The sequence below is a fragment of the Orycteropus afer genome, unplaced genomic scaffold (assembly GCF_000298275.1).
Source record: "Orycteropus afer afer isolate SDZICR_OR568_19922 unplaced genomic scaffold, OryAfe1.0 scaffold00558, whole genome shotgun sequence".
Classification (NCBI taxonomy): Eukaryota; Metazoa; Chordata; class Mammalia; order Tubulidentata; family Orycteropodidae; genus Orycteropus; species Orycteropus afer.
Window position 1 is genome coordinate 895,096 of NW_006922145.1, and position 10,465 is coordinate 905,560.

Genomic DNA, 10,465 nt, shown 5'->3' on the forward strand with positions numbered 1-10,465 from the left:
AAAGCCCAAACCACACCCACTGCCGTGGAGTCCATTCTGACTCACAGCGCCCCTAGAGGACAGAGTGGAACTGCACCTCAGGGTCTCCAAGGCTGTCAATCTTCACAGAAGCAAAGCCCAAACCACACCCACTGCCACGGAGTGGATTCTGACTCACAGCGCCCCTAAAGGATGGGATGGAACTGACCATAGGGTTTCTAAGGATGTCACTCTTTATGGAAGCAGACTGCCACACCTTTCTTCTGAAGAGCAGCTGGTAGGTTTGAACCCCCAACAGCAGAGTGTTTAACTACTGTGCCACCAGGGTGCCTGAACGATGCTTGGCAGTGAGCCCGATGGCATCAGTGCTGTGATCCAGGCTTGGAGAAAGGAAGTATGGCTTCTCTTACAGTTGTCCACATGAAGCATGGGTACCATGTCAGTCAAAGGACACAGCCAGAGTGGTGGGAAGTCCTATCACTTACAAGTGGTTGAGAGAACAGAGGCTGGTCATCCATGTGAGTGAGTGCGGAAGGGCCAGGATTTCTTTCAGTGGTTGAGGGGCTGCCATGTGGCAGAGAGCGCAGGGACCAGTGGCGGAAGCAATGCAGAGTCAGAACTCAACTCAGTGTGAGGACCTGTTGTTCCCACAGAAATGGGTCCTGAGGATTCTTCATCCCTGGAAAAGGTGAAGCCTAGATGGGCAAGGTGGGGACGGTGACAGCCACGTGGAGGATCACACGGGCAGCTGGGCTCCCGACTCACAGTGACGCCATGCACAACGGGAGGAAGGATGCCTGGGCGTGCACCACCCTCACGATCGACTGTGGACTGGGTTTTGACTGGCGGCTGATGCTCGCGAGGAGCTCACCGTGTCCTCCTTGCTGGTGACTCCGTCCTGGTCTAGGAGCTCTGCTGAGACCTGGCCAGCAACACAGCACCACCAGGGCCTCCAGCGACAGACACACACCTGAGGTGCACGGCCGGGAACCGAACCTGGCTCTCCTGCGTGGGAGGGGAGAACTCCACCACCACTGCCCCCCTTGGCTCAGCAGGTCCCCTCGAATCCCTTCCCACTCGTTTCCTTTGAGTCCAGGATCCCATACCTGTGAATACTGCGGCCTCTTCCAGCTCACAGGGACCAGGACGTTGGAATTGGAGCCTGACGAGGTGGAGGACGTGCTCCGGGTGACGGCCATGGCCCTGGGCTTCCCGTCGTGCCCCGAAGAGTTCTGCAGGTCGTCGTACCGCCGCCCGATGATTGGAGTCTGGAGGGCAATGAGCACAAAAGCATGACGCATCCTGTCTCATTCCCAGTTGTGTGGATAAGGGACCACTGAACCCAATGCACCCAAGAACTACTGTTGTTTCTCATCTCGGTGGAAGTCTACATGGCCAAAGGTACACCATTTAACTCAGTTACATTGTTTTGAATTGTGATTTGGCTGAAACTTATCCCTGGGTATTTGCTGCCCTTCTGATGTCATATGGTTGGTTGGTCTAAGCAGTGCATACCTCCCTGGTGACAAGGTGGATCTTATTGGCCTGTCCTTTGTTTGGCTAGAAAAGGAGCCATGGGATTTGTGGTGGTTAAGTTTGTGTGTCAACTTGGCTGGGCCTGGTTGAGTGGCTGGGCAGCTGGAGGTAGTATTCCCCATGATGAGACTGGTGGGATCTACTGTGAGCAGCTGAGTCTGCCTTAGGATGTGGTCTGCTTCCTGTATATAGTATATAAGGAGAAGCCTCGGGGAATGGTCTCTAGCCTGTGGCACCTTGAACCCTGCATGGAGCCATGTTGTTGCTCAGCAGCCTGCCATGCTCTGCCGACCTGGGACTTACAATAGACTTGAGTTGATGGCCTGCCGTGTGGTTTGGTAACATCAGGACTGTGCCTTTTGACTTGTCAACCTTGGGCTTTGTAGCCTCAGCAGCCAGCCGCTGTCTGAGTGAAGAAACGCCTCTGGCTCCAGTGGGCCGGGAGCAGGAGGTAGAGCTGGACCCCAAGGTTGAGGGGCTTTCACCAGCCCCTAGAGCCTGGCACTTTGAACTTGGACTTAAAGCCTCCAAACTGTGAGAGAATAAGGCCATCGCGTCTGTGGTATAGTCTTGTCAGAGCAGCACTAGGGAACCCGAACAGGATTGGTTACATTCTCCAGGTGCCACTGCCATTCTCATTGTCCTTTCCCACATTCTACAACCACCCTTACCTTAAACTCACTGCCCCCTAAGGTCCCAGCTAACCTTTTGAGTGACCATTATTAATATGATCTCACCATAGATTATGCTTAAAATACCACCATGTTCAAAGCCAATGTACTTTACTGTTGAAGATTTTGTTGTTGTTAGGTGTTGTCGAGTCACCTCTCATTCACAGCGACCGTTCATACAACAGAACGAAACACTGCCTGCACGCCATCCTCACAGTCCTTGCTATGCATGAGTCCTTTGTCGCTCACTCTCCACTTTACCAAGCATGAGCTCCTTCTCCAGGGAATGGTCCCTTCTGACACCATGACCAAAGTAGGTGAGACGCAGTCTGGCCATTCTCTTTGCCAAGGAGCATTCCAGCTGCACTTGTTCAGGACAGATTTGTTCATTCTTCTGGTCTCCATGATGTAGTCAGTGTTCTTCACTCAACACCGTAAGTCAAGGGCATCAACTCTTCTTTGGTCTTTTTTATTCATTGTCCAGCTTTCACACGTACGTGGGGCGATTGAAAATACCATGGCTTGGGTGAGGTGCCCCCTAGTCTTCAAAGAGACATCTTTGCCTTCAGCACTTGAAAGAGGTCTTTTGCAGCAGCTTTGCCCAGTGTAATTATGTCATCTGATTTCTTGAGTGCTGCTTGCATGGGGGTTGATTGTGGAACCAAGTAAAATGAAATCTTTGGCAACTTCAATCTTTTCTCCATTTATCCTGATGTTGCTTATCAGTCCAGTTGTGAGGATTTCTTTATGTTGAGTTGTAATCCATATTGCAGACTGTCGTCTTCAATCTTCATCAGTAAGTGCTTCAAGTCATCCTCACTTTCAGCAAGCAAAGTTGTGTCATTTGGGTATCACAGGTGGTTAATGAATCTTCCTCCAATCCTGATGCCACATTCTTCTTCACAGAGTCCACCTTAATTTTGTGTCCTCTTTTGAATCCAGTTTGTATTTCTTGGAAGTTCCCTGTCAATATAGGGCTGCAACCATTTTTGAATTACCTTCAGCAAGATTTTACTTGCATGCGATATTAATGATATTGTTAGATAATTTCCCCATTCTGTGGGCTCACCTTTCTTTGGAATGGGGACAGATATGGCTCTCTTCCATTTACTTGGCCAGGTAGCTGTCTTCCAAATCTCTTGGCACAGGTGAGTAACTGCCTCCAGTGCAGCATCCGTGTGTTGAAATATCTCAATGGGTATTCTGTCAATTCTTGGAGACTTGTTTTTCATCAGTTCGTTCAGTGCAGCTTTTGCTTCCTTCAATACCATTGGTTCTTGATCATATGCCACCTCCTGAAATAGCTGAATATTGACACATTCTTTTCCGTACAGTGGCTCTGTGTATCCCTTCCATGTTCTCTCAATGCTTCCTGCATCATTCAATATTTTGCCCATAGGATCTGTCAGTATTCCAACTTGAGACTTGAATTTTTTCTTCAGTTCTTTCAGGTTAAGAAATGCCAAGCATGTTCTTCCCTTTTGGTTTTCTAACTTCAAGTCTTTTCACATTTCATTATAGTAATTGGCTTTGTCTTCTCTAGCTGCTCTTTGAAATCTGTTCAGTTCTTTTATCTTGTCACTTCCTCCATTCGCTTTAGCTACTCCCCTTTCAAGAGCAAGTTTGAGTCTCTTCTGACATCGATTTTTGTCTTTTCTTCTTTTCCTGGCTTTCTAATGACCTTTTGCTTTCTTCATGGATGATTATCTTGCTAATATCCCATAACTCGTCTGGTTCTCAGTCACTGGTGTTCAGTGCATCAAATCTATTCTTCAGGTAGTCTCTAAATTCAGGTGGGATACAATCAGGGTCCTATTTTGGTTCTTGTGGGCCTGTTTTAATTTTCATCAGCTGTGACTTGAACTTGCATAGGAGCAGTTGATGGTCTGTTCCACAATCAGCTTGTGGCCTGGTTTTGGCTGAAGATATTGACCTTCTCCATCGCCTCTTGCCTGTGTCCTCTGTCTGGCGAAGTCCATGTGTATAGGTGCCATTTATTTTGTTGAAAAAAGGTATTTGCGATGAGTAAGTCACTGGTCTTGCAAAACTCCATCCCATCATGTGATCGCAACTGTTATTTCTATCACCAGAGCCATAGTTTCTAATTACCAGTGATTCTTCTTCATTTCTAAATTTCACATTCCAGTCACCTGTATAATCAGTCCGTGTTGACTGCATGTTTGGTCAATGTCAGACTGTAGAAGTTGCTAAAAATCTGCAGTTTCTTCATCTTTGGCTGTAGTGGTTGGTGTGTAAATTTGAATACCTGTCACGTCAACCAGTGTTCCTTGTAGGTGTTTGGATGTTATCCTATCATTGCCAGCACTGTACTTCACATCTTGACACATTCTTTTTGACAGTGAATGTGATGCCATTCCTCTTCAGTTTGTCATTCCCAGTTCAGCAGATCATATGATGGTCTGATTCAAAATGGCCAAAACCAGTCCATTTCAGCTCACTAAGCTAAAATCTTGATATTGATGCATTCCATTTCTTTTAATTTTCCTGGATTCATACTTTGTATTTGCTAGTTCCAATTATTAATAGATATTTTTGCAGCTGTTTCTTTCCATTTTGAATCATGCCACATCAGCAAATGCAGGTCCCTATCCATGTCATTAAGGTCGACTCTTCTTCTGGCACTATATAGGACAATGTTTTGTGGTTGTTGTTCTTAGCCATCGAGTCAGACGTGACTCACAGCGACCCCTCCTCGGGTTTCCGAGGTAGTATCACTACAGAAGTAGATTGCCCCGTCCTCCTTCCGAGGAGTGGCTGGTGGGTTTGAACCGCCAGCCCTCTGGTTAGCAGTCAAGTGCCTTAGGCACTACACCACCAGAGCTCCTGGACAATGTTTTAGGGGTAAAGTTTTCCAGTGGCCAATTCTTTGAGAAGTGGATGGCCCATCCTTCTTCTGTGTCTGTCTTAGACAGTCCAGAAGCTCTACTGAAACCTGTCCAGCATGGGTGACCCTGAAGGTATGTGAAATACTGGTGGCACAGCCTCCAGCCTCACAGCAACACGCCAGCCACCACAGTGTAACATACTGCCAGATGTGGGGTGGACTCATTAGGATACACCAGCTATTTCTTGGTTAAAGAAGAGGGAAATAGTTTGGGGGGCTCATGCAGCCTCAGCTCCAGAAGTCCTGGGTTTCACTGAGACTTTGAACTTTTGTTCTGTATCCACCCCTCTCCTTTTGATCAGGATTCTTCTGCAGAATCTTTGATCAAAATGAAGAATTGCTTATTTTGGTTAAACACTGGATTAGGAAGTGTGGTGATACAAGCAGGGTCACCCATGGTGGATAGGTTTCAGCAAAGACAGACTGAAGAAGGATGGGGCCATCCACTTCTGAAAAAACCGGCCCCTGAAAACCTCATGAATCATAGTGAGAGAGTGACATATTATCAGGAGATGAGCCCCTCAGAGTGGAAGACACTCAAAATACGACTGGGGAAGACCTGCTTCCTTGACCTTAATGATGTGATAGAGTAAAGCTTTTGGGACCTTCATTGGCTGACGGGGCACAACTTAAAATGGGATTCTTCGCCAGCACCACAAGCATCAATTCTTCTTCGGTCTTCCTTATTGTCTAGCTCTCGCATGCATACGAGGAGATTGAAAATATCATGGCCTGTGTCAGGCGCACCTTAATCCTCAAGGAGACATCTTTGCTCCTCAGCACTTGAAAGAGGTCCTTTGTAACCAATGTGCCCAGTGCTATACGTCATCTAATGTCCTGACTGCTGCTTCTATTGGCATCGATTGTAGATCCAAGAAATGTGAAGTCTTTGACAACTTTGGTCTTTTCTCCATTTATTGTGATGCTGCTCATTGGTCCAGCTGCGAGGACTTTTGTCTTCTTGATATTAAGTGCTTCAAGTCATTCTCACTTTCAGCAAGCAAAATTGTGTCATCAGTGTATCACAGGTTGTTAATGATTCTTTGAGCCAAGATCCATCTGACTTCAGCACTGATATCCTTTGTTCCATGTGCTCTTTTGAACCCAGCCTGCAACTCTGGAAGTTCTCTGTCAATATACTGTTGCAACCGTTTATCTTCAGTAAGATTTTACTGACGTGAGATATTAATGATATTGTTTGATAATTTCCACAATCTGCGGAATCACCTTTCTTTGGAATGGGTACCAATATGGATCTCTTTCAGTCAGTTGGCCAGGTGGCTGTCTTCCGAATCTCTTGGCATAAACCGAGTGAGTGCCTCCATAGAGGCATCAGTTTGTTGAAACATCTCAATGGGTATTAATGGGTATTCCGTCAATTCCTGGAGCCTTGTTCTTAGCCAGTTTCCTCAGTGCAGCTTCGACCTCTTCCCTCAATACCACTGGTTCTTGAACACATGCCACCTCCTGAAATGGATGAATATTGACCAGTTCTTTTTGGTACAGTGACTCTGTGTATTCTTGCCATCTTCTTTTGATGCTTCCTGCATCATTCAATATTTTACCCATAGAATCTTTCAATATTGCAACTTGAGGCTTAAATTTTTTCCTCAGTTCTTTCAGCTTGAGAAATGCCAAGCATGTTCTTCCCTTTTGCTTTTCTAACTCCAAGTCTTTGCACATTTCATTATAGTAATTGGCTTTGTCTGCTCGAGCTGCTCTTTGAAATCTTCTGTTCAGCTCTTTTACCTTGTCAGCTCTTTTACCTTGTCATTTCTTCCATTGGCTTTAGCTATTCTCTGCTCAAGGGAAAGCTTGAGAGTCTCTTCTGTCATCCATTTGGCTCTTTTCTTTTTTTCTTGTCTTTTTAATGACCTCGTTCTTCACGGATGATGTTCTTGATGTCATCCCACAATGCCTCTGGTTTTCGGTCATTGGTGTCTGAATGCATCAAATCTATTCTTTAGATGGTCTCTAACTTCAGGAAGGATATATTTCAGGTTATATTTTGGCTCTTGGGCTCTTGTGGACTTGTTATGTCTTCAAGTTGAACCTGCATATGAGCAGTTGATGGTGTGTTCCACAATCAGTTCCTGGCCTTATTTTGGCTGAAGATACTGAGCTTTTCCATCACTTATTGCCATAGATGTAGTCAGCCACAGATGTAGTCAATCTGATTCCTGTGTATTCCATCTGGGGAAGTCCTCATCTTCTTTGGCAGTTGGTGCATAAATTTGAGTACTGTAGTATGAACTGATCTTCCTTGAAAGTGTGTGGATATTACCCTATCACTGACAGCATGACAGAGCTTCCAACATCCTTTGTGTTTCAACTGACTGGAAGAGGTTGCCCATTCCATAGAAAGGTGATCCAACAGACTGTGGAAATAAAAATACCCCTAATATCATATGCAAGTAAAATTTGGGTGTAAGCAAAGGATACCAGAAAGATGTTTACTTGTGTTTCATTGACTATGTAAAAGCATTTGATTGTGTGGATCATAACAAATCAAATTACAGATAACAATGACAAGAATAGGAATTCTAGAACACTTAATTGTAGTCATGAGGAATCGGTACATAGACGAGGAGGCTGTCCTTGGAGCAGAACAAGGGGACACTGCATGGTTTAAAATCAGGAGGGGAGCATGTCAGGGTTGTATCCTTTCACCACACTTACTCAATCTGTATGCTGAGCAAATAATCAGAGAAGCTGGACTATATGAAGAAGAGCATGGCATCAGCAATTAACCTGCAATATGCAGAAAATACAACCTTGTATGCTCAAAGTGAGGATGAAGATTGAAGACTACAGTCTGCAGCGTGGATTACACCTCAGTATCAAGAAGACACAATCCCTCACAACTGGACCAATAAGCAGTATCATGATAAATGGAGAAAAGACTGAAGTTGTCAATGATTTCATCTTACTTAGATCCCTGGATCCATGAGCAACTCCCATGGAAGCATCAGGCCAATGTGCTGCAAAAGACCTGTTTCAAGCTCTGAAGAGCAAAGATATCTCCTTGAAGACTAACTTAACTGAGTATTTCAGTTGCCTCATAGGTTTGTGAGAGCTGGACAGTGAATAAGGAAGACCCCAGAAGAAATGATGCCTTTGCATTGTGGTGTTGGCACAGAATACTGAGAGTACCGTGGACGGCCAGAAGAACTAACAGGTCTGTCCTGGAGGAAGTGCAGCCGGAATGCTCCTTGGAAGTGAGAATGGCCAGACTTCGTCTCACCTACTTTGGTCATGTTGTCAGAAGGGACCATTCCCTGGAGAAGGATGTCATGCTTGGTAGGGTGGAGGGTCAGTGAAAAAGGGGAAGGCCCTCAACGAGATGGACTCAGGTATAGCAGAGATTATGGCGTGGGGTGTGATTTCATTCTGTTACCCGGGGTTGCTGAGTCAGAGCCCACTCGACAGCAGCTAACAACAGGGACCCTCGGTGGTATAGTGATTCGGCTGCTAACCAAAGGTCAGCAGTTCAAACCCACCAGCTGCTATACAGGAGAAAAATGGGGCAGTTCTACTCTGTCCTGTAGGGGTGCTGTGAGTCAGAATTGAGTCCATGGCGGCGGGTTTGGTTCTAATTATCAGTTGCTGTCAAGTCAGTGCCAACTCATGACAACCCCGTGTGTATGTCAGAGTAGAACCGTGTCCCACGGGGCTGGCTCTGAGGTGCCGCAGCGTGGCCTTGAACCTTCAGCCTATTAACCGTTTGTATCCCTAAATGCACTGCTGTGGAGTCAGATCCAACTCATTGCAACCCTTTCTTGGCCTTCTTGGGTTTCTGAGGCGGTATCACTATGGAAGCAGCTACTCAGAAATTCACATTGAAATGGTCCCATAAATCAGTACATAGCTCAGTACCTCAGAAAGATCAAAGTGAAAATCCAGGGTTTTTCCGGGTAATTCCTTGGATGCGCTGGTCCACACGCGATGGATTTCTATTTTTGAGAGGTCGCCGTGCTGGTAGGAAGGCAGGACGAGGCTGGCCGAGCGGGACACCACCAGCCTCAAGATGTTGAGGGCTTCCCTCCAGTGAGTGCTCTGCGGGAGACAACACCGTCAACACACAGTCAGCGCTTTAACAGTGTCTGCTGAAACTTCTCACCAGCCAGAAGTCACTCGTTCAAAACTCAAAATCATAATAAAGACCACGTTTACTGATCTGCTGGAGGCTGCTGGAACCCCGAGACTGTGGCCCTCAGATACCTTCAAGCCGGGAACTGAACCCACCCCTGTGGCTCGACTTTCTGCCGACAATCCCACCAGGCAGGTGCCTGCTCTTTACAAAGATCAGAAGGGTGGCACCTGTCCAGGGAAAAAGCTCAGAAGGCAGGAAGGAGAGGAAGAGTATTGGAACTTGTGGGATTCTCGAGCGAGTGTCACAAAATGTGTATGAACTGCTGTATGGAAACCAATTTGCTCTGCAAACTTTCACCCCAAATCACAGGAAGAAGTTAAACACAGGGAATCACCTGATAATAAAAGGCAATTTAGCCTCAAGATGAGCTAGGAAAAAAGCAATTTGAAAAAAAAATGACCCACTTTACTCAAATAAATAAAAATTTAAAAATAACAAGAAAGCACTTTTGCCAACTCAGTTCCTCCTTGTTTGGACCAAAAATTCCTGGAGTCTTTCTCTCCTTCTGCTTTAAAGTAAAAGCACACAAAATAAATCCTATCTATCTATCTCCTCTGCTTTTAAATTTTGAATGAGGAAAGTCATGGTTTGAGTGTGATGTCAGCCCCTAGTAAAACGAAAAAGGAGGGTCTCCACAGGAGCCCCCCAGCCCTAAGAACAGGCAGCCATGGCCTGAGATACCTGATTAGCACCTCTGTCTCCTGAGGGCACCCTGTTACTGAGTGCCTGTCCTGAGGGACAGCTAGTATTTGAACACCACTGCTGGAAATGTGAGTGAAACAGCACTTGGGAGGCACTTCGCCTTAAACATTTAAATAAACATTTAAACCCAGCCCTTGCCCTGGACCTGCAACTCACTGAGGACACTCCTGAGAAGGAGGACTGGGAGCTCCTCAGATACTTACTTGCACGTATTTCTCAATGGTCTTCAGAACGTCCACGTTAAACTGCCTCACGGGAATGACGGACAGGTCCATGTAGCTGAGCAGACTGCAGATCACCTGGAGCAGCGACTGCTGCATGCTCGGGAGGCCCTTCTCCAGCAACTGCAGGCCGCGGGATGCAGACACAGGGTTAGGGCGCACGGAGCAGGGCTCCTCAGACACAGGGGTTAGGGCGTATGGACCAGGGCTCCTCAGACACAGGGGTTAGGGCGCACGGAGCAGGGCTCCTCAGGCACAGGGTTAGGGCACACGGAGCAGGGCTCCTCAGACACAGGGG

At 46.5% G+C, this 10,465-nt stretch overlaps 1 protein-coding gene across 1 annotated transcript in view; it reads right to left on the minus strand.

Moving 5' to 3' along the window:
• FRY (FRY microtubule binding protein) overlaps nt 1-10,465 on the minus strand; it is a 571,437-nt gene that overhangs the window by 120,274 nt on the left and 440,698 nt on the right. Inside the window, exons 48-50 of the mRNA XM_042782984.1 lie at nt 10,150-10,290; nt 8,968-9,147; nt 1,086-1,247 (exon numbers count right to left, since the gene is read on the minus strand). Coding sequence (XP_042638918.1) covers nt 1,086-1,247; nt 8,968-9,147; nt 10,150-10,290 — 483 coding nt within the window. The remainder of the gene's footprint in view (nt 1-1,085; nt 1,248-8,967; nt 9,148-10,149; nt 10,291-10,465) is intronic.